The following is a 25,117-nucleotide window of genomic DNA, read 5'->3' on the forward strand; positions in this document are numbered from 1 at the left end:
ATGAATTAAAATCAATTTTTGGTGGTATATATTATCTCACTGTTATATTATATACTAAAACTGCTATTCACCTCAGTGCCGGTGGTTAGCGGTGAATATTTACCTCGCCGCTTCGCGGCTCCGTAAATATCCACCCCTAACCTCCGACACTAAGGCTAATAGTTATTAAATATCCTGACTACTCTGCTCCGAGAAGGCGAAAACCACTCCAGAAGTGTTTGATCTAATACAGGATACTTCGATTACAGCGAATAATAGCTCATTGGCTTTCGTTCCGTTGACATATTTAGCTCGCCATTCGTTTCAGGACCTTTCTACGATATTTCAACAAAAGTTTTTGTCTCGGCTTATAGACGGGATTGGCTTACAGACAAATGATTGCAGTAACGAACATAGAAGTGAATTCGAAGTCGGTGTCTACTTATGGCTTCTTTTTCATAAAAATTTAACAGCATCTGAAAGCTAAAAGTTTACGGTCTCAGCTTATAGCCAGGATCGGCTTATGATAGTTACGGTATCGAACCTATGCGTGAATTCGAGGTCGGTGTCCAGTTAGCACAATGCACTCATAAACTGAGTCCACTTCTTTCGCCTTTTCATCGCCCCTGGCCTTTGATCGCCCTCAAAAGGAATCTCGAGGAGCGAAATATTCTTGTTCGAGTCAGGTACTCGAACTACCCCAAACTACACATCGAAAGGGCATTTTACCTATTTATTTATTTTCTATTTATTTATTTTATTTCATTGGCTTAAAAGATCGTAATCAATAGATTCCAAGCCCACTTCGCTTCTGTGATAAACCTGGACTTACTACCATGACCTCACGAATATTTAGATACCAGTACTCTTCTACCCGGCCAAAGAGAAACCGGAAGCCCAAATTCTCCACAATCTCGGACTTTTTTCGTCCCCTACTTAGGTTTTCGATACTGGTTTAGATAAGTCACAGTCTGCCGGCTTATCAGGCAAAGTCGAACCTTCACGCTCGTGATTTACCTGTAACTTTACGTATGATGCACGACCCTCGCAGTAGATAGCGCTATTTAAGCAATAGCGAAAATCAGACCTGAAAAAAAAAAAAAAAAAAAAATCAGGCCTTTACGGGATTCGAACCACTGACCTCTGCGATACTAGTGCAGCCCTCTACCAATTGAGCTAACAAGCCAACTGGGAGCAGTTGATTCGTATTAAACCCGTGAAAGTGATAAATCAGATACAATGAAATATACGAATTTCATATATTTTGAACTGCGGTATTAGATACGTATGATGCACGATCCTCGCAGTAGATAGCGCTATTTAAGCAAAAGCGAAAATCAGACCTGAAAAAAAATCAGGCCTGTTAGCTCAATTGGTAGAGCGCTGCACTAGTATCGCAGAGGTCAGTGGTTCGAATCCCGTACAGGCCTGATTTTTTTTCAGGTCTGATTTTCGCTATTGCTTAAATAGCGCTATCTACTGCGAGGATCGTGCATCATACGTATCTAATACCGCAGTTCAAAATATATGAACTTCATATATTTCATTGTATCTGACCTATAACTTTGTTTTCTACTGTGTTCTGAACAGCTCGATTTTTGAGTCCCAAAATTGGCTTGCTTAATCGTTTGATTGAGAATATTCTATTGAAGTGAGCTGGCCTGCATTGTAGACACAATTTTTGGCAGTCAGTGTTTAGTAGCCGTTGGTTAAGTCAGTGTTTAGTTTTACCTTCGTTTACCTCTATTTTCATTTATCGCCCTTTCTTTGCCTTTATCTGTTTCAGCTACCTTAATCTACCCTCATCTAGTTAATTTTAATTTTCGCTATCTACCTTCATCTACCTTGATTCAGCATGTTTTTCCTTTCCTAACTCTCATATTCCTTCAGCAACCTAGATTTACGATCATTTACCTCCATCCACCTTCATCTACATTCGTGTTTCTTCTTCTACCATAGTCTTGCCTTGATCACTTTCCATTACCACCACTTACCTTTCTCTTCCTTCATCTACCTTCATCGCCTTTTATCTATTTAAATTTGACTTCGTCCACCTTCATATTCTTTGATCTAATATCATTTACCTTTATCTACCTTCATTTACCGTCGCCTACTTTCATCTACCACCCCCTACCTTCAAAGACCGTCATTTGCCCTCTTCTATCTTCATTCCACCTTAATCTAGTACGTTCATTGTCCTCTATCCTCTTTCAGTTATCTCCATTTTCGTTCACCTGCTATCCTCTACCTAGCTACATCCACCTTCATCTGTCATTATTAACCTTCAAATACCTTAATCTTCTTTTTCCCTCCTCCCAGGACTGCAGATATGCCTTCGCTGAATGTTTATCAGAACTCTCTTACCAGCCCTGGATCAACCTGAGGGAGTAACTTTTCACCGTCTAATTAGATTTCTTTCCTTTAGGTTCTGTTATGCCCTTTCTGGCTCTTTATTTGACTCTTCAAATAAAACCATCGACGCGTGCAGCCCCAATAGATTGCAAAAAGAACAATGCAGTCTGCTTGGAAGAAATATCAAGGAAATCAATCAAGTTCGGTTTGAGTTTAATAGTCTCGTGAAGAACAAAACATCAGCGAGAGGTGAGTAAGATTCTCTATGATCATGCGTACTGATACCTTTATTACCATTTATTCATTTTAACTGTTACTGTTATTTTTTGATCAGCTAAGAACTGTGCTGAGCTGTACAAATCTGGCCGAAGAGTCAACGGTGTTTACGATAGATTTAGCGCCGCGTTTTCGTGAAGCGGCAAACGTCAGCATGCCTTTTCACGTTTCATGCAAAATAGTATGAACCTTGCTGCTTTAGCTTCGCGCAAGCTTACGTCCTGGTGGATTTGAAGGCGCCCTTCTGTGACTTACAAAGAATAGTTTTGGTGCCATTTATCTGGTAGTTAACCTCTACTCTGTGAGAGACGAAGTGAAGAAAATCTTACGTACACGGCAAACGCGAAACAGGTTACTCTCACGTGGAAACTGCAAAGCGCAACTGGCAAACGTGAAAAATAGCGGGAAAAACAAGAGCACGTGGTCACTTTTGCCGTTCACCTTTCACGTAAACTCGGTGCTAAATATCTCTATTACTTCCCTCTCACCATCTAAGAGTCACTTTTCCCCACCCTTACCCCCACATAACCTACAAATAATGACTTTTCCTACGTATTACCTTTAAACTATGATTTGCTCTCAATTCTTTCATGCACAGTTGAGCCCACGCTCCTCCATGAACTATTTTATCAGTTATGTTACCTGCGAGCTTTAATCAAAATTTTGATTTTTTTCCCAATAACCTCCAATAAAACTTAAATTGTATATGACACAAATTTGTTTCCGCTGATTCTGGTCTTGATAATGTTAGAAAAACGACTGTAAAGTTTTGAGATCTTGAGAATATTTTGAAAGCCTTTTTTTTCGTTCAAAATGCGCGCTACTTTCATGTTGAAATTGTCTCAGAGATCGCGCGGCCAAAATGTCACATGATATACGTCTATGACGTCACTGTGTTTGATAAACGTACTTTCTGAAGAATCCAAAGTCTCACTACTTTCCGAATCGCTAGACATCACCAAATTAAACAGTGCGGGTCGAAAATTACCGTTAAGCACTCGCACATTCGAAGCCCCGAGCAAGAGAAATTAGGAGGCGCCTGCGCGCGGTAGCAATGTTATCAAACACTGTGACGTCAAAAGCACAATTATCGTCCCCAGTTTCCCGGAAAACTTTTATATGGAAATTGGCGGTATTTCGGCCGCAAAAAGTTATTCAAATTATTTTTTTTTTCCCATTATCGAAACGTTTTTCATTTATTACATATATCAAGAAAGAAAAAATACTTTTAAAAGAAATTGAGTCATATACACTTTGATAAATTGTCATCATTGGAGATTAAAAATATTTTTTGTCATTTGCCTTAAAGAATGGATTTTGCGCCCTCCTTCCAATAAACGTCTCCACTCTAAGTGGCCCCAAAGGCCCTCGAGCTTGTTTTTGTTAATAAGCACCCTTATTTTAATAGGTGCCTCTCCTGAGTGGGCATGCTTATTCCAGTAGGCACTTCGATATCAATAAAGACCTTCATCCTGAGAAAAACCCCAATTCTATTTCAGTAATATCAGTGTAGGAGTACATGTCCATTGAGATCAGCCCAGGTCGATCTTACTTTAACTTCTCACTCACAGCCTCGCGGCAAATCGTGGTCTTTGTCTCAGTTTCTTAGCTATCATGTCGCCATGAGTGCACGGTTCCTTGAATCCAGAGATCCCGTCTTAAAAATTCTGCGATAATTGCTTGTTTACGAATAAACATCAAAGCTTTGTTTCACACTCAGCTATTTCTTCAACAAACAAAAAGTGCCCTTAATCTAACAAGCGCCTTTCCCGGTGCACCGAAAGTAGATAAGTGCCCCGGGCGCTATGTTGATTCAGCACAATATAATACTAAGAGAAATTTGCTTCATCGAAACAGCACGCTGTTTTTGCTGAGTTAAATTTTCTTCTCAGTTTACTTTGTTTTTACGACAAAAATAAGCTGTTGGCCTCCAAGGTGTTATCTTCATCGTTAACTTTTGAAAACTCCTTTTGTTTTTATTTTGGAATAGATGCGACGGTCTTTGATTCCCTCAGTCTCCACAAGGATTTCGAATTCGGTACCTTAGATAGAGATCCTGCTGATTGCGCTCAAAAAGGAGGTGGAGGCTGGTGGTATGCTAACAGTAGTGCCTGTGCTGTTTGCTGAGATCTCAACGGAATTTATCCGCGTTGCAGAAAGGAGACCGCGCCGGTCGATATCCACTGGGCAAAATTAGTTCCAACCAGTGCCGAAAGCAGCGCAGGCACATCAACTGGAATGAAAATTAGACCAGTGGACTTTTATTAAAATTTCAGACGAATAAGTGAACACCCCATAGGTGAAAAGTGATTCTCGCGTGCTCTAATTGGACGCCTTTGAGGTGATAAGTTGTGTAAGATTCGCCTCTACTTTGCTATTACTATGATTGTGATTTGCTGATTAGTGATAACGTGGCCTTCATTTGCTTAAATTTGAATGAATTCCGCCGGGAAACATCGTCGTTAACTACTTCCCTCGCGTCCGCAGATCAAGTGTGGTAATTTACATTTATTTTGATGTTGATCCTATTTCACATACTATCCATTGTTTCGGTGTTTATGAACTTCATGAACCATGATTTAAAAATGTTACAATTCAAAAATTAGTTCGCAAGCTTTTGAAACTAAACCAAAATGTCCTGTATTTCAGTTTTATGATATCTTCTTGGACAGTGATTTACGCCTGTGTTTAAATTAAAGTCTACCATGATGAAATTTACATCTGCCCCTTCGATGCTGTTTTAAAACATTGAGAAGTACTTTCTACAAAAAAATATTTTACAATATGCTGATAAAAAAATTCGACATATATACTCGACCATAGTGTTTTTGCGCTTGCTTAAGTCTTCTTAGATAAAATGTACATCTGCCCAATCGATGCTGTTTATAAAAATTGAGAAGTAGCTTGCACGACAAGAATAAAATCGTTTACTTTTTTTCAACGTCTTTAAATTCCATAGGTAACGAATTTTTTAATTTGCTGATAAGTAAAAATAATGACATCATAGTCTCAACCATTTTTTATCAAATGTGATTTTAGAGAATCATTACATCAAAGTTAATTCAGAAGGGTTTATACCTACAAATGAACATTATAAGCTACTAGCTGGATTTTATGTTTCCTTTTATTATTTGTATATTTGTTACCTTTTCTTACATACTGAAATTTAAAATTATACCCTCTCAGTGCTATCAATATCAATAAAGCAAATTACGATTTTATCACAGAATGTAATGTAGGTATGTTAGTTTTTCAGACTGTTATTTCATATTTATGTAGTTACGTCAATAGCATGCGATACTGTTACCATGGAAACCCACTAGGTCGCAAACCTCCTACACTCAAGTATTTTCATGCCTACACTGGTTTTTTCTTCGATATTTGCCAGTAAAGCTTCTTAAGCGTCATTTGACAAGCATTTAACACAGAATGTTATCATAACGGTGCATGAACTAATACTCTGCCATGTTTCAAAAACCGTTTCAGTAAATTGACCGAGATACATACTTTATGAAACTAGACTGGGTTAACGACTCCAATAGTACTTTACTTTGCATAACTTATTAACAAGAAAACGGATATATCTTAAACTAGGATAGATATTTGAAACGGAAAACGCCATATCTAATATCTTAGGAAATTGTCCATGAGTCCCTGGATGAAGAGGGATGCAGTTTGATTGGGCTTTTTTTAGCAAGGGAACATGCGTATTTTACCCTTAGTTGTCTGTGCACTGTTCTGACAAGATGAGACTGTCAATTGATCGAAGTGAACAATTATAAAAGTATTCAATTTCTTCCTCAAATTCACGGAGTCGTTTAATTGATATCGAAAGTTTCTTTCGACTCGAACGAAACCATCAATCATTTCGACGTTTTTAAAATAAACTAGAAAATAAAAATCAGTTGACGATAAACTAAGAGAGACCTAGGATGGAATAGGGTGAACACGACTAAAACGAATTTCTAATTGTTAACTTGAAAAGTTTATCTTAATCTTCATCAAACCGTTATTGACATAACTCTTCAAAATAGATGGTGACAAATCATTCAGTTCCCTTGCCACGGCGGCTGCGGTCTGTGAAGTAAAGTCCGAGACAGTGAGATATGCTTTCTTATAATTTTCCTTCTCAAGTTTTAATCTCTATAAACACGCACAGAAGCAGTAGTTATGTTTATGAATGCGCAAAATCAGTTTCTTTTCGCCTAACCTCGTTATGTTTTGAGAGCAATTGAGGTAATTAATTTTGGTAATCCTCCATGAACCTTAGCTGTCATGTTAGATTCAACCCAGCGGTATGATCTCCTTAGTGGGTCGAGTTTCTGCCTGAATGAAGTTGTTGAATTTCCGATCCATTATAAAAACGGAATTCAACCACCTTCAACTCGCTTCGAGCCCTTTTAACTCTTTTTAACTCTTTTTAACTCTTTTTAACTCTTTGATTCCCTTATAATACCAATACAGTCACAAGCAGAAATGACACTTGGGGAAACCTGCCATGCACAACTTCCGCTCAGTGATGTACTCAATATTTCTTCAATTAAGGAATTTTTAATTGTAGTTGATCCAAGACACAATCCTCCAAAATAACACCATAGCAATTTGAATTGCAATCAGTAAGGAGAATTTCTTAAGGGATCTTGAGAGTAAATTAAAAGGTCGGTCATGGGATTCCGGCTAGATGTCACGGCTAAATGACTGCATTGAAAAATCTAGAGAGTGTCAGGAGGTGGACTGCAAACAACTTTAATCTTCCGCAATTAATAAAATTAATGTTACCAGTCCTTAACGTGCAAATATTATCAAGACTTGCATAGGCATGAGGGGCATGGAGAGAATAGAATAAGATAAAGTTATAATTGAATGAAATTAAAGTATAATAAAACAAAACAGAAGATTTACGAGGTGAGTGATAAGTTTTAATCTTTTGCCACAAGCCTTTTTCTGTCGTTACCGAAACTTTTTCTCGGCGAAAATTCTTGCTGGTGATTAAATGCACGTGCGCTATGATCAAGATTCCCGTCACTCACTTAGTTTTAAACTTAAGGGCCCAAACAGGTCCCTTGCGTTTTCTCAAACGTCAGGCGATTTTTTTTTATGTGAAAGAAGATGATCTTCAGTGAGTGACACATGGAAAAAGAGTTCCGAGTGCTTCTCAATAGGAGTCGAGCCTCTAACCGTCTCGGATATTTTACCAATGAGCCATAAATTCGCGGCTTGGCCGTTTAGTCTGGTGTATAGTGATGAACCTTATGCTCACTAATAGGATAAGAAAGTCGACATTGATGGTTTTTCACAATAATGATCTAAATGAAGATTGTATATTTTAATCCCAGTGATTTGTTTTTGTTGTTGTTTTTTGTTTATTCTTGCTATTTTTCCTTCGAACTCCAGAGGTTTTGGAATTTCTCTCATTGGTGGCTTTAAAGAAAGAGCAGTCAGGTTGTCTGACGCAGTCGAATTTTACACTCTTAGGGGCCTGAAACTTCCTATAATATTTTTTTTTTTTTTCGACCACGGCACGAATCGATTTTTCAACTCGATTAGTCAATCGTTTCATTGAAGAGATCCTCTTAGAGTAAGCAAATTTTAGTTCAAATTCCCTTCTGCCCTTGAAATGGCAAGTCAATGCCTTGTCAATCACAAGATGGACAACGGTAATCAGTTTTTTAAAATAATAACTTCCCTGACAAGTATCGAATATTTTTAGCTGCTTCTAAATACAGGTTGATGGCTATGGCCTTGAAGTCACTGCTCTACTCTTTCGCTTTTGCAACGGGAACGGCGAAGCATTATTAATCCAGTTGATTTGAGGATTTTCTTTCATAATTTTGCGAAAGAAACGGGCTTCAGGTGCTTTCTTATTATTATTATTAGTATCATTATTATTATCATTACTATTATTATTATTATTAGTATTAGTATTATTATTATTATTCCTCTTCCTCTTCTTCATCTTCTCTTTTTTTTTCTTCCTCTTCCTCCTTTTCTTCTTCCTCTCCTTCCTCTTCTTCCTCGTCTTCTTCTTCTCCTTTCATATCTTCTTCTTCTTCTTCTTCTTCTTCTTCTTCTTCTTCTTCTTCTTCTTCCTCCTCTTTCTATTCTTCTTCTTATTATTATTATTCTTCTCTTGTTCTTGTTCTTGATCTTCCTCTTCCTCTTCTTCTTCTTCTTCTTCTTCTTCTTCTTCTTTCTCTTCCTCTTGTTCTTCTTCTTTTTCTTCTTCTTCTTCTTCTTCTTCTTCTTTCTCTTCCTCTTGTTCTTCTTCTTTTTCTTTTTCTTCTTCTTCTTCTTCTTCTTTCTCTTCCTCTTGTTCTTCTTCTTTTTCTTTTTCTTTTTCTTCTTCTTCTTCTTCTTCTTCTTCTTCTTTCTCTTCCTCTTCTTCTTCTTCTTCCTCTTCTTCTTCTGTCGTCTCTCCAAAAGAGTACTGCATATCTCTGTTTCTCAAGTTAATTTGGCGGCGGATTCTTCTCGACAAACTTAAATGTTTAACAATAGGTAAAACTGCCGCCTTTTTATGTGAAATGTTTACATAGTACTTCTACTGTGCGCAGTGGAGAAATCATCATTTCGATACAGGAGAAGTTCCGACATATCATCAAAATCTATATAATAGTAATTCAATTCCCCTCGGGTGTAAAGATCATTGTTTTTTCATCTGATGTAGTGTTCGTATAACCGAGGTGTAATTTCGATTTACATTAAAAGTCCACTTTGAACATTGAATACCAACATCTACCGGCATTTGTGATTATCTTGTCGAGCATTAAAGACGATTGAAAGCAAGTGCTGCGAATTTTCTCTTGGTTCTACCAAAGTCCAGTTGCCGCAGATCGCCGGTATAAGGAAATGGGTGACAGATTTCTTCCTTTCTGTTAGGCCAAACAAGTGGTCCTGATCGATCATATTACAATATATGAAACATGATTAGTAATCAATTAGTACAATAAGTGAACGCACGTGTTTGGATATCCTCTCGAGGAATAGAGCTGTAAATGTTGGCATGTAAATCAGTTTATACCGTTTCTCTTTTCAACATCCTGTTACGTTTTAAGTCCACCGAATCATTTAGTGTTTTGTGATCTATTTTCATTGCTCAGTGCATTTTAACATGGTATCGAAGCTATCGTTCTCTCGCTTATTGTTGAGATGTGTCTGATAAGGGCTCACAGTAAAATCCGGAAGTTGATCGTTATTTCAACGCGTTTCGTCACCGAGTGAGACCATAGGGAGTTTAAGCAGATCACTACGGCTGGCGCTGCTACGGCTATCGTGGTTGACGAGGCTTGGGGAGAGTACGTCGCCGTAGCCCGCCAAAATTCAACTTTAAGCAACGCGAACTACAAACCTAGTACGGCTGAGAAGTTTAAAACCAATAAATTAAGCGTCTTCGCGGTAGTTTTTGCACGTCTAAAAACTCAAAATGACTTTGTTCAAAGGGACGAGGGATTCCAACGTTTGGAAAAAAAAATTGTAAGCGATCCTGTGCACAGTGAATGAGTGAATTAAAATATTTAAGCTTACGCGTTGTAAATTTGCCAGTTTGGAGCTTATAAACACCAAAGCAAAGTTTCTACACGGTCCCTCATAACCCTCGTAATTCCTTGGCTTCAGCTATTTGAATTTCAAGTAGTCTTTGAAATTTGAAAAGGAAAAGTTAGACTTTCTACCGACGCATTTCTCTTTGCGTTCGCTGCGTTCTCCATTTGTACACTGCTTCGATCCTTCGACAAACCCGGCTGCAAAAATAAAGGCAGATTCACTCGGTAAGGGACAGCAAGCTTGATAAATATTCCCGATAAGCTATTTTTAAAGATGTTAAGTGTATTTCAATAGTTAAAATTGCTCATGAGAATGTGTGAAGCGAAGAAAGAAGCGGGATAAGTTCACGTGCCACAGACTACGCCGAAACCTTCCCACTCGCGTAGAAGGATTTCCCGCTACGGCTGGACGGGAAGCACTGACATGCGTAATGAATCGTTTCTGGACAATTTTACTTCCGGTAGCCGTAGCAGAGCTAGCCGTAGTGATTTGCTTAAACTCCCTCATATCTCATGCTTGCATACCTTATACTGCTACCCCCATTATCATTGTTTTATTTTAGCAGAGCGTATGAGACTTGACTACTTCTCCTTTTCAACTTTTAGGTTTTCAGCGACTTAAATACATTCATGATTAGTCATCCATTACAAAGCAAGACTGTTGATGACTTTTATTAAGCTGTATCTAATATTTTTAGAATGTTTCAACCATTATTCACTCCACTGCGCCAGAGCATTGAATTCCAGAAAGTAACAAAGGTTGTTTAGTTCATTTGACGGTGGTTTCAATCAGTTCGTATCAAATTCTCCTCATTTACTTTGTATTGTTGATTATGCATAAAGTGCATAAAATGTTCAGGGAGCATCATAGTATCGCAAAATTTTGGAAAACATTGAAAATAGAAAACAAAAAATATGCAAAGCTCATAGGTAAGAAGAAACAGCCTTTAAACTCAACAACTTATCGATGAGAAAAAACAGTAACGATTCTATCGCCATAACGGTAATTAACAACTCCTTTATCATGAAATCACTGAATTCGACATACTAAAGTTCACAAAGCCACCAGGTGGACATTCAGGCATTGTTTGATGCTCATCTGATTTAAGGATTTAATGAACGTAACCGTGGAATCACAGTTCCTAGACTTAACGTTTTGACACTCCTGTCCGGTGCCTTCACCAAGGGTGATCTAATCGTTGCTCACTAATTAACTTCCCTGTCTTCCGACGTCACGCGTCAGGTAGTAAGCCGCCATTATCACGATTTAAAGGAGCCTGGACGTCTTTGAAAAAAGCGTCCGAGCGCTCCATTTCTGCATAGAACGTAAATATAACTACGCATAGGCAGATTACTATTTGCTTCACAACGCAACAGGAATTTTGAACGAGATCAGTGCAGGCAAGTCACATCCGATCACACAATAACTTCCCAACCGATAAAATTTGAGAAGAATGAATTTGTAAAAGGAAGCAGTGTGTTGATTTTCAGGGCAGGAACACCGGACAAATTCCTTATAAAAGACAGTGAAAACAAACTCACCATTCGCAAAAAAGTTCGTCAAGCCCTTTCAAGTAATACTGTTCTTCAATAACATCGCAGAAATGACTTTTGGGGTACGAAACAGTATTTTACGAGACAACGGACACCTGGACGAAACCATAAAATGTCGATAACTTTTATTGTGTTCTCGCCGTGAGTCTGGTAGACAGCGTGAAAAGGCAAAGCAAAATGGTATTAAAAGAACAAAATAATACCGTCAACTTAGCTTTGAAACTTAGCTCATCTTTTAGATAGTTGTCATGCTCTATTATATATTTTGCTAAAGCTGAACTGAAGTTAGACACAAAATGAAATCTTCGTTTTTCGAGAAGCTCAGTACTCAGAGGCAGTGATTCCAGTAAGTTTTGTCTTTAGAAGATCTTGTACACTAAGGCTCAAAATGACATTTTTTGAGCCGGACTGAGGCGGTGATCCGAGGACACCAATTTTCAGATTTATAAAGCTGTGGCTTGAACCGTATAAATCGGTACGTCTACGGCATTTCGGTCGGATCCGCCGAGAGGACGACAAAAGATTCTCATGTCGTTCCATCTTCGGGCAGTCGTGTACATGTAAGTAACTTAGGTATCCTATCCCCACTCGTCATCACTGAGTTTTAGACCAAGTTGCCCAAAATAGTTCTACGTATAAACCTGGGACACAATCCTGCAATTTGTGTAGAATGAAAGCCCCTAAAATTACAAAAACTGGTCTCAACTAGAAGAAGAATAAACTGAGGTATGTTTTCAGTACTAAATGTCCATTTAATGTATATGTGCACGATCCTTCGCAGTAAAGCACTATTTGAGCAATAGTGAAAATCAGACCTGAAAAAATTTCATGCCTGTACGGGATTCGAACCACTGACCTCTGCGATACTAGATACTATATGTTTCATATGTTTGTTGTCTTTTACTTTCCACCTGTGTTGCTGTTTTCTTCTGAGCAGCAATTATTTCACTTTCTCGACAGGCATTTGTTTCCCATCACAATTATGGATAAGTTGTAGCATGTTTTCTTTTTTTATATGTCTCCAAACTGTGAAATTCACATTCTTTTTGTGCAGTCTTTCTTTTGCATTCTTTCTTTTTTTTGCATTTTTTCTCAATCTTTTGTGTCATCCTACATCTCAAGGATCAATCCAGCGAATGTTCTATGAGCAAACATTTCACTCTCCATGCATGTCTGATGAGGGAAGGTGAACAATCAATTTCTTTCAGGGCAGTCGATATTTGGAATGACCTTTCACCCTCTTTAAAAGACTCAAGTGTTATTTCATGTCCCAAGCAAGTAAAATGTCATCTACCGTCAAAACAAGAAGAATTTAAGCCACCTTTATTTTCCATTAGCCAGTTTAACTAACTTTTCCATCACTGATCATTCTATTCTATTTCTTTTCTTTTGCTTCTTGTTGCCTTTCTTTACAAACCTTCCACCACCTGCAACATAAAATATACTGAGCTAACAGAATACCTCTGGTTCATTTCGCTCCCCAATTCACAAAGTAACATCACCATCTCAGCACTAGTAGAAAACAAATTTCCAATAAAACGACAGTACTGTAGAGTAAAAGAATTACTATAACTTAAATAATATATTTGAATAAAGTGTTATATTATCTTTTTTTGTTTTGCAGCAGCCTTGGATGCATCACCCATCTTCTCAAATGGATCTACTATGTTCAGAAGCTGTCTGAGTCGTGGAACAAAGAACTCTTGTGGGGTGTTAATGGAGGGGATGACGGTGGTGGTACAGAACATGATGACTACGATGATTAATCTCCCAAATAAGAAATATCTGAGAACATTTATCAGAAGTATTTCAGGTCAAACCTGTTTGTGACAAATATTCAGGAGGAAATTGATTAGATTAAGTCAGCTGTCAATGCCCAGTTAACACTAAGTCATGAGGAGTCAACCAAATGCTTGTAATTAGAATGTGTGACCCTCCATTCACACAGAAATCAGGGAAGAGATATTCCAGAACAGGATCAATGATCGCACCACACAGATGTCCTTTTCCCAATTTATTACAGGGGAGAGGAGCAGTTGTATGCAGACTTGTTGTAGCAAATATAAGTAATTCTTAGCTAGTTTCAGCAATGTGCATATGTTTCGCCACCAGGTTCTAAAAAGTCTTGAAACAAAATGGTTGCAAGTCAAGAAGGAATGTTTCACATATTACAATGTTCTGTGGGGATACGATGTCTTATTATCCAACTGTGCTTTGTAGAGTACAAGTAACACCCAAAATGAGCGCAAATATCTCACTGTATTTCTACTCCAGAGAACCAATGAGAAATTCGCCAACACTTAAATAACAACATGGCATGTTGAATAATAAATCTCATATCAAACATTTTTTTGTGTTGTATAATTTATTATTACATCACACGCAGCACCTGTGGGCAAGATGAAGCTAATCCTGTGTTCTGATTGGCTACCCAAGTGGGCAAGATGGGCTGCTCAGCGTTGCTCACATCAATCCTACGTGTGAAATAAATTGAATTAGAACTATGTTGTAGTTCTTGGACAATTTCGGCGATGGAAGCGCAAAAAGTGGCAGAACATAGTCAAAACAAAGAAAACAGAAATGATTTGTGTGAGTTTGTGGTGCTACAAACACAGCTGGCTTTCTCTCCTAGCTCTTGAAGTAAACAAGTAATTCTTAATTCTTAATAAAGCAATATCTTTTTGCAAAATGAGAAATTCTTTATTAACCAAGCTTGTTTGGTCAAGATGGCTAGATATTGGCCTCGTTCTTTTTATGCATTTTTATGGACCAAGACTTCATCTCGGCCCATAAAAATGCAAAAAAAAAGAACTCAACCAATGTCCAGCCATCTTGACCTCATGCTTGGTTAATAACACATGTATCTTTACTCGTAATTTGTATGTTGACTTGCCTTACAGGCTCATCAAAACGCATCTTGTAAAAATTCCTAGTGATACTGCACATCAAAATGTTTCAAGTAATAAATATATATGTTACTGATGGAGATCATAATTATCCTTGTAGTGGTTCAAAGCATACGATGTGCATTATTCCTTTAGCACATACAAACTATGTAAAGCAAAGGAAAGCTAATCTAGAAGAAATAAATAACTGAAAAAAGAGTAGTTGATTATTTTCCTAAATTGATACAATGCATATACAAGATAGTGGAATATACATTAGGTAAACATGCATACACGTGCCTAAGAAAGCTTCAAATGACTGAGTAGTAAAAAATTAAGAAAGGTGGAATGGCGAAAAAAAATTCTATAAAGGCAAAATTCTCATCAAGGCGAATTATTTCCAAAATGAACATGCACCGCGTGTCGGCGCAAATTCAAAGTGAGTGTGATAATTTTCACAACATAACAAGAGATACTTACATGTACCTGTATCGCTTCATGCCAATTACCCTTAAAAATCCAACAAGTTTTCAAATTCGCTGGAAAAGGGTCTTACGGAACCAACTATTGCTGTTTCTGACCCTTCTGAAGGCGAGGGCGACTGAGAAACCACGAACAATCCCACGATAACAGCACACAACTCTAAACAAAATGACTCCCCTGTACCGCTCTCCGTTACGACGGAGTTTTAGTATTAAAAATCCATTGAAAGGATCAAATCTATCAAAGACTCCCCGGGAGATGCATGCGGGTTATTTTCCAACTTAAAGCCACACATAAAACCGATATTTTCATCGACCTCACTCGACTAGCACATCGACTAGCACATCGACTAGCACATGACCACTGTGACGTCACCAAAACGCACTACTGCGGTGTCTTCGTGAATACCCAATTGTTTACTAAACCGAAAGTACTGGTTTCCACTTCAAGTTATCGTACGCGTGAGTAAAATGATGGCTAGTTGAAATGCCTGCCACGTAAAGCCTCGTGTTGTGGTCTGTTACAGGTTTGTTTCCAAAACCATCTTACTTCTTTCTTTCTATTATCGATGACTTGGCTGCTTACAATTCAGTGCATATGGTAAAAAAATTGGCCTGTCTGAGTTGCAGAGTTTGTTATGAGGTCAACACCTCCAGCGATCAATTCCGACTTGAATTTATGATTTTTGAATTAAGTTTCAAATGATGTGATTGTACTCTTACCTAAGACTACAAACTATCGTACAATTTAAGTATAAGGTGAGTCATATTTTAGATATTAATTGCACGGCTTGAGCCTACTAATTTCAATACCCAGTGTCTATCAAAAGCATCAGCCACCGTTCAGCATCATTAGTTATCCAATTATCAACCCCTCAGATGATTTTTTTCTTCAGCACAATCATCACAATCTGATAAAAATGACTTGCATATTTAAAGTCGTTTCAGAAGTTTCTGCTGTAATCTGCATCGCACAAACGGTCGATTTTTTTTTTCAAATTAGGCTCAAAATTGTGCATCTTTTTGAAAATTTGGTTCCTTTTCCTCAAAATTTGGTTTTTTAAAAAGGAACACAAAGCTATTCGAAATTATGTAAAGCATGATATCCGCTTTATTTTGAGTCAAATACTTGCTCTGTACTACATCACAAGCCACAGGTAAACGGAAGTTGAAATATTAGAAAAGGCTGGTTGCTATGGAGTGACGTCATAAACCGGCTAAGTTTCCATCATCGCCTTCACAGCCTTTTTCGATAATTGCTCACAGTAATCTGAGTAATTGCTTGAATTTGTACAATATCTCTATTCTTGCTGGGCACAATGAAGCCTTCTTTTTTATTAGGGGCTGGATCGGCCTATTGACATTTCGAGATTGGATTTCATATTAATATGCGTGGGCAAAAGTGGGAATGTTTATTTTCCCGCGGTCGAGTGCAGTTGTGGATCCCTTCAAACTTCGAAGGGTTGAATTGCTGCATTCTCCTCCAAATGAGTCAAGGGAATAGTTTATCTTAGATTTCAAGAAATGGGCATAAGAGCCAACAAGTTTTTCTGAAGTAGTCTGTTAGTGGCACATTTTCCAAGCGAGTTTTGTACGGTCCAGCTTTGAAAAATGGAGGAAGCTTGGATGGCCGATATATTCAGAACAACAAAGTGGCCATCGCCCTTCTATTTGGAGTTCTTTCTACCATTTTCCGGCAGAAATTCAAAGAAGGAGAAGTGATGAGGCATCTTTGGTTGATCGATAAAATAAATTCGCCTAAAATCAAAACGGAGACTAGCAAGACTTGACCAAGCGATGACTTTTGCGAGGAGCTGAAAGCTGTTCACGATGCCTCCGCAGCTATTAGAATTGAAAACAATCGACCAAAGGCCGACCTCAAACAAGCACGGAGTCAGCTAGAATTCCTATTAGAAGAAATAAAAGAATTAGCAAAGTAAGACCGGCATCAGAGTAAAAATTGAGGAGAAGGTCGACGCGAGGATGTGTGGACATCAATCAAATGTAATCGTAGGTCAGGTCCACAGTCCTGAGGTGGTGCGAATGCTCAACGATATCACTGAGAAAACTAGAATTAACAGCAGCAACCTACTGCAAGCGTTGGAAACAATACTGGGGGACAGTAACCCTTAGTTTTTGCAATCTCTCAGAGTACCAGACTGGACCCTGCTGTTTTTCAAACTGCAATCGAGGACAAAGAAAAGCTTGGCAAACGTTACTTAGCATTTCCAAGCTAAGACGAACCGGCGTAAGTCATAACGTTTATATTTTTATTAAGATTGGAAAAAGTGTGTTTGCTATCTTATGTTTTGTTGTGAATGTTGGTTTTGTGGTGTATCAGAACTCATTTTTGCTTGGTAGGAAAATCACATAATTGGCTGAGTTTGATTTTACACTGAGCCTATAAGTCTTCTATGATCACTTTTTATGGCTACATTAGGAGAATTTTCCGGTTTGTTTCCTTGATAGGTGTAGTCGAAATCCACAAATCCGAAATTCGCACTTTAACTAGCAATTCGCTAAAAGCCAATATACATAAACAAGTTAAATATACAGAACATGGAAGCAAAACGAAATACAAATAAAACAGACAAAATGAAGGACAAAATAACGAAACTTACAAGATTATGTGGCGACTACGACGACTAAAACATAATGACAACGGCGACAAGAAAACTACGGCAGAAGAAGCTATACCAAACAATAGAAACAATGCATAAAAAATGAACAAGAAAATATGGAATGTGACGTAACCTAAATGACTGGCAAACCTGATCAAATAACAAATATACACGGACTAACTGAAAACGGAAAACAATGCACAAAGGACGTGAATGACAAAGGTGAGGCGCCGTGACTACAATAGGGTCTTGACAGTATTATAATTTATTCCATTTCTATTTTTCTACGATAAAAGATTTAAATCGCCAGAGGGATGCCATTGAGAAAACTGGAATAGTAGTTAATGGAAGATGCTTTAAAGTTAAATTTCCAAGTTATTTATGTGTGCCAATCTTGTTTCGATATTTTTTATCTTATTATTTTTTAATTTTTGCAATGTTTTTATGTTACATGTCTAGCCACGTGATAGTAATTATTGAATCATTTTATGCTTGGCAGTGTTAGAAAATATCTGGGAAAGTATACCATATGAGATCTTTGGTGTAGCTATTTAAACTTCAACTTGATATTATCTTCTTTTCTTTTTTCATGACAGTTACTCTTGATTACAAAACACTGATAATGCTGCTCAAGCAAAGAGTTAGTGATGCCAAAAAATATATCACTGAACTTTGCAAGCAAGGATTGGACACAGAGTGCTGTGTATTCTGCAAAGTTAATAAGGTAGGTTATACCTGCAATGCTAAATAACATGCATCATAGCGGAATTCTACAATAACACAAAACATATTCAGGCTACCGGTATTTGCTATACAATTTATTTATAATCAATTAGTGAGAGCTTTCTTGGCTTTCTTGACTTTACGGAAAGGCAGAAAGCTGTCCATAAAAATGAACATATTTTATCTGTGGTGAACAGTGATTATATATCTACAAATAGTAGCCTGAACATTATATCACTTTAGCTCAATTAATTCATTATTGAGTGATACATGCAATTTATTTGTAGGAATGTGCCTGTCCTGCTGTTCCTTTTGAGGAAGCCTTTGCTGAGTGTTTCCAAAAGAGCAAAGCAAATATTGGGGGTAGGTACAACTCTGCATTTCTGCATTGACATGCATAAAAAAGTCCAGCTTGCAGTATGGTATTTCACTTTCTATTGGAATACATGTCTTTAAATCTCACTTGGGATACTTAGTTTGACGGACAGTTACCAGGAAAAATATGGTAGGTTTGGATTATAAAGATGGAAACTAAATTCACTGTTTTTGTTTTTTTCTGTCTGTTTCAGATGGAGGGGTTAAGAGATGACTTGCTCTTTCTCCTTAAAGAGAAGCCATGTGATGTTAATTTATGTGCTCTGCCTGCATTGTATAACATTTTCATTTTTAAATTCTGTGCACCTATTGTAGTCAAAATTGTTTTATTTAAAAAAATCTGTTTACTTGAAGTCTAATCCTGTAACAATATTATTTTGTTTAGTGTTGCCTGATCACTTCTGAGATATATATTTATTTGTCATATTTCTATGATCTATATGGCATTCAGCGTAATGCCTGAGAGCTTCTGGGATATATAGCAAACTTAGTTTTTCATTCACTGTTAGTAGAGGGAAATGACGTCTTTCCTTTCTGGTTCACCCAGGCTGAAGTCCTACATTCAGAGTAATGCCTGAGCACTTCTGGGATTTATAACATACTTAGCTTTTCATTCATAGTCAATATAGGGAATTGTTGTCTATCTTTTCTGGTTCCCCCAGGCTGAAGTCCTGGCATTCAGAATAATGCCTGAGCGCTTCTAGGATATATAACATACTGAGCTTTTCATTCATGGCCAATATAGGGAAGTGTTGTCTATCCTTTCAGGTTCCCCCAGGCTGAAGTCCTGGCATTCAGTGTAATATGGCAGAGCACTTCTGAGATATATAACATACTTAGCTTTTCATTCAAGGTAAATATAGGGAAGTGTTGTTTCTTCTTTCTGGTTCACCCAGGCTGAAGTCCTGGCATTCAGAGTAATGCTTGAGCGCTTCTGGGATTTATAACATACTTAGCTTTTCATTCATGGTCCATATAGGAAGTGTTGTCTCAGGGACGGATCCAGGATTTCAAAAGGGGGGGTGGATGGCAGATGGCGGGTCGACCCGCCATCTTGGAAATTACCCACAAGACCCTGGGAACGAGGTTGCCATCAAACCTGAGCATCGACTGAGCACATGGGTTGGTAAGCGCGAACGTTTCCCTACAAATTTCGCAATAATGAGCCAATCAGAATCTTACTTCGCCTCACTAGGCGTTGTCAAATGGCTTACTTGCGAACTTTTGCGCGAAAAGTGGCGGCAGACGACGAAACGTGGCGTAACAACAACCAGACATGAGCGAGAGCTAATTTTTCTTTCTTTCTTTATTTTCTATTTCAAATAAAGTGACATTTCGAATTTTTTTTTACTGAAAAATGGGGGGGTGGATATCCACCCTATCCACCCCCCCTGTATCCGCCCCTGTGTCTATCCTTTCTGGTTCATCCAGGCGGAAGTCCTGGCATTCAGAGTAATACCTGATGTTTTCTGGGATATATAGTGTGAAGAGATTCTTGTGACGCAAACTTTTCTGCTATTTCAGCTCTTCACCTGTCTACAGCAGAGCGACAGGAATAAATGGTCGTTTGAGACAAAAATTTGAGAAACAGCTTCATTTACTGAGAAAACTCGCCCTGCAAACCGCGACGGGAAGAGAACGTCAAAACACAAAATGCTGCGTAAAAAACTCAATAGATAACACAAGGCAAAATAACTGCTGGTACATTTCTTTGCGAAGCTAGATCGTGAAATTTCTGATGCGACGTTTTTGTAGGACGTAAACACACGACGACGATTGATTTCTTAACAAACTGGGTAATATGAGATAATATAAAGTATGAAACAACACGAAATAACGCGCACAGCCTTAAGTAATCGATATACTGTATTTCCTTGAATAAGCGCCCACCCCTCGGCCATTCAAAATTGTAGCTCTGAATAAGCGCGACACAGGAACCCTTTCTTTTTCAGCTTTCATAACATTTTAAACGTTTCAAAATTTTGGTTGCTAACGGCGTGAGGCCCGTTATGAGTTCCAGACTAGACGCGGTGACAATAATGTCAAAATGTCCAATATCACATTTCTCTTCGATGCCACTTGTTTCCCGCGAAACCGGGAACTGGGACATACGCAATCTTTACTTCCGGTGTGCCCAGACTGTTATATTATACACGTCGAATGACTCAGCGTTGCGGTAACCCTCTTCACTAAGACATTGCAATATTGAAAAAAGACTGAGCCATAGACCGAAATCGTAACTGATTATTAACGAGGCCCTGTTAGCGGTTTTCGGGATGAGGGATAACTGGTAAAATAAATAATTTTAGGGATAACGGATAACTAAGTAAATAGTTACAGGGATAAGGGATAACTGAGAGAGTTAGGGATCAATCGAGATTATGTAAAGCAAGATATCTGCCTTATTTTTAGTTACATCTTTCTCTGCGCTAAATTCCAGACTAAACGCGGTGACCCTATTGTCAAGATGTCCAATATCACATTTCCCTTCGACGTTACTTGTTGCCTGCGAAAGCGGGAACTGGGACAGACCGAATCCTTACTTCCGGTGTGCTTAGACTATTAAAGACGTCGAACGACTCAGAGCTGCATGCGCTAACTCTCTTCCTTAAGACAATGTAAAATTGAAAATAGACTAACTCCTAAATTATCAAGCTTATAGACCAAACAAGTCATAACTGGTAATTTTTCCTAACAAAAAAAAAAAAAACAAACAAGCACAAAAACACTATAAAAGCAAAAGCAAAAATAATTTGCTGCTTTTTCCAGCAGTGCTACATTAAGAAACAGACCAAAAGTTATGCTTGTTTTTCCAAATTATGTTACAGACTATGTGAAGAGAAGAGCAAACAGAAATAAAGCAGACAAAGCGCGTTTCCTAAATTTGTCCAAAAATTTTCTAAAAGTATGAACAAAGTATACACATGGGGAATATACAAAAACCATTCAAGAACTTGCAGTAAGCTTTGCGCTCTTTTCATCGAGCTCCCTTAACTGTCTGCTTAGATCCATCGTGCTATTTACTCATACTGAGCATGAACTAATTATTAATCAACAGGATTCACATAATGGCTTCAGCTGCACCGACTACTTCATCCACGAAGGAGACAACAAACTATGCCAGGTTGTGCCGTATGCTGGTTGATATTGGAACCCAAGATCTTCGAGATACGTTTGATGCCATTCATGCACCAGCAAGTTTACACACCGTTTTGGTGGCAAACAAATCCAAACTACAATCTCTCAGAACGAAGAGGATCAGTAATCCAACACAATGGGGACAACTTTTCCCTGCCATATCTACTTCAGTGTCGTCCCGTTCCCTCGATACAACTTTGCTGATGGTTTTGCTACGAAACCTGTGCGGCTTAACTGCTCCGCTGACCGGCTGGGACACATTGCCCGACGTGACAGACCTCAGCAGGGAAGCTGACATTGCCCGAGTTAAGTATTTTAGGAACACTGTGTACGGTCATGCTGAGAAAGCTTCTGTTGATGACACCGGTTCAGTGACTGCTGGCGTGATATCCGGGATATCAGACTAGGAGGAGTTACTTATGAAGCTGCCATTGACGATCTTAGGAATCAATGCATGGACCCTGAAGTTGAAGGTCACTACATGGAACTACTGAGTCAGTGGGAAAAGGAAGAAGGTAATATTAAAGAAGAGCTGGGGGAATTGAAGAAACTTCAAGAGAAAATGGTACATGTGCAGGAGGAAATGTTACAGACTCAGGGGAAAATGTTACATGCTTTGACAGCATCGAAAGAAATCGTTGACCAAGGTAAGGCTTATTGTAAGTTAATGTTTGACAGACCATTATTTGATTTCGTTCATGTGTTAGTTTGGGTCCTCCAGTTTAATCTTTTGAGCCGGGATTAGTTTTTCCTCATCAGGGCTCACATTGGAACATTAGAAAGCCATTGATCTTATGGTTTTTTTTTTTTTTAGTAATCTGATGTTGTTTTTTTTTTTGCTCGGTGATAAAGTAGAGGAGTTTGCAATCTATCTAGTTTCACCTAGAAATTCTGAACTTAGTCGATATTTGACCAATCACTTGAAGACTTCAACGTTGCCACGCAGCGTTAAAGATCGGCTAGACGAAGGATGAGATATGCCTTATGTCATGGATAGCATCAAAATATGTAATTCATCATAGCAGACTCCCTGATAAAAATTTTTTTTATTTTTTCATGAACTACTTTTCTAAAGGGTTGGGCCACCATCTCAATATCATAAATTAATTTATGCGGTGTTTGTTGGAAAGTTATATTGGGTTCACCAGTTCCTTTCATTCTATGACTATAAGCCGGAAGACTCAATTGGAGATTGGGCAAAAGTAATGCGATCTTTTTTTATCCTTTTCATTTATGGATTTGTTTAATTTTGATTTTCAGGTGACTTAAACGTTAAACATGAGATAAAACTCAACATTGACACTCAAAAGGGGACATTCAAACGCCAGTTTGCACACCCACAGATCTTTTTGAAACACAACACGCGTTCCCCCACAGAAGGACTCCATGGCTTCCTTAACCATTTAGAAAACGACTACCACCTGAGCACTAAAGAATTGAAGTTTGACTGCTTCGAGGTAGGAATGACATGCCCAGAGCCGATCTTCGAAAGACCGTCGAGAGATTACCGTAATGGTAAACTGAATAAACTCGCTGAGAGATTCCTTCTGACCAATAAAGTGCAAAAGAAACTTAACCTGCATGGTATTGGCATAAGAACTGTCGTTAAAGAAGAGGAACTTGTGAAGTCATCGAGAAGGGTTTCAAAATCAGGTAATTTGATCATTTATGTAGCAGTAGCAGTAGAAGTAGGGGCAAGGAACAATGAGTTTTTTCCAGTCAATGGCTCAGGCTAGGCAAGATGGTGATAGCAACAATAATAATGATAATGTCTAATGATAAAACGAAAAAGCCCCTGCTAACTTGCGCGAACTCCCCGTTGACTCGAACTAATCTTGAACCATATGCATGCTTCATTTACGTTTTTTCTTCTGTCTTCCAGGTGTCATTACGGCCGTTATGAGAATTGAGATCGTAACCCAAAACCACGGCACATGTAATCGCAAATTTGCATCAGACATAAATATTTTCAAAAAACGCGATTCGTTCTCTTCAAGTAATGGACTGGGTGATTTCCTTAAGCGCGTAGCTCGTGATTATTTCCTAGAAACCCCATTTTTTGGTTTTGGCTGCTTAGAAGTACGAATGGAGTGCCCCTCCTTGGAGATCCTTGAAAAGCTGTGGAAAAACTACCGTTCTGGTCGCCTCAATGAAATCGTTAAGAGATACCTTCTGACTGATGAAGAGAAAAATGAAGCTGAACTAAACATGGTAAACTTAACGACCTTGATCAAAGACGACGAGTACAACTCATGTAGGAAGTCGTTCTCTGAAGTTGCTGAGCAATTGGGAGGAGGTGTTAGTCCAGGTACTAAATATAAATTTTTGTTATATTTGCTTAGCAAACCATAATTCGGCACTTTTTGATTTCATAAATGTGTACATGTGTATACATGTTATAAGTTAGTCACATACATATATATATATATATATAACTAACTGCAGACAGTACTGTTTCGGCCTTCTGGGCCTCATCAGTGCAGTGCTAATGCTAGGATGGAGGAGAACCAATATGGTCACCCCAAACGATCCAACCTTTGTGGTATCGTCTAAGCCATGCCAGAGTGCTCAAACTAGAGTACACTAGCGAGCATGCGCAATTGCAGAGCAATGACTCATCCTAGTTAGAGTGCTCAATTTGGACATGAAAGCAAAGCTTTGTATGCCAAAGAGCTATATCTAACTGCAGACAGTACTGTTTCGGCCTTCTGGGCCTCATTATCGACTATCAAAGTGCTCAATAGTTGGACTAGAGCAGTAGAAAATATTATCAGCAACGAGTTGGGTTGTATGGTCCAAGACATTTAATTGCTACTCAGAGTTTCATGCTCCATCAGAAGCAATCATCAGGCTACTGCCTGAAAAACAGTTAGATTCAAAGTTAGTTGAAAAAACGTCTGCTGTGTAGCGCGGCACGCGCTAATTAGGTGATGACATTTTTTAGCAGAAATTTCCTAGAGTGTCTACCGGACGATGCTAATTCACTCCGGTCGTTTAAGGCTGACATTTCGGGTTTACACAAAATAAAAATACTTCTCCCACAAACAAAAATTGCAATTCTTGGTGACGTTCGAGTAAGATTTTGCCCGTTTCATTTCGCGTCATTTGATGTTGCACTCGGTGTTCCGGTCTTTCAGGTTCCAAATATGCTTTCTAAGCTCAGTTACGTTTCTATAACGTTCATTACGGAA

General features: G+C 38.4%; 1 protein-coding gene and 1 long non-coding RNA gene across 3 annotated transcripts in view; both read left to right on the forward strand.

Moving 5' to 3' along the window:
• Positions 1–16,104: 16,104 nt before the first annotated feature.
• Positions 16,105–19,762, forward strand: LOC148720443 (uncharacterized). 2 transcript variants are annotated; one of them, XR_015993375.1, is made up of 4 exons: positions 16,105–17,317; positions 18,287–18,414; positions 18,701–18,776; positions 18,983–19,762. It is a non-coding gene; the product is annotated as an uncharacterized LOC148720443 (long non-coding RNA). The 2 variants fall into 2 exon arrangements; XR_015993374.1 differs by lacking the exon at positions 16,105–17,317 and having other exon boundaries at positions 17,329–18,414.
• A 9-nt stretch (positions 19,763–19,771) lies between these two features.
• The window catches only part of LOC111346217 (uncharacterized), a 12,859-nt gene continuing 7,513 nt past the window's right edge, over positions 19,772–25,117 (forward strand). Inside the window, 4 exon segments of the mRNA XM_088739282.1 lie at positions 19,772–22,286; positions 22,289–22,573; positions 23,187–23,579; positions 23,809–24,234. Coding sequence (XP_088595408.1) covers positions 21,857–22,286; positions 22,289–22,573; positions 23,187–23,579; positions 23,809–24,234 — 1,534 coding nt within the window. The 5' untranslated portion in view covers positions 19,772–21,856.

Source organism: Stylophora pistillata, chromosome 11 (assembly GCF_964205215.1).
Source record: "Stylophora pistillata chromosome 11, jaStyPist1.2, whole genome shotgun sequence".
Classification (NCBI taxonomy): Eukaryota; Metazoa; Cnidaria; class Anthozoa; order Scleractinia; family Pocilloporidae; genus Stylophora; species Stylophora pistillata.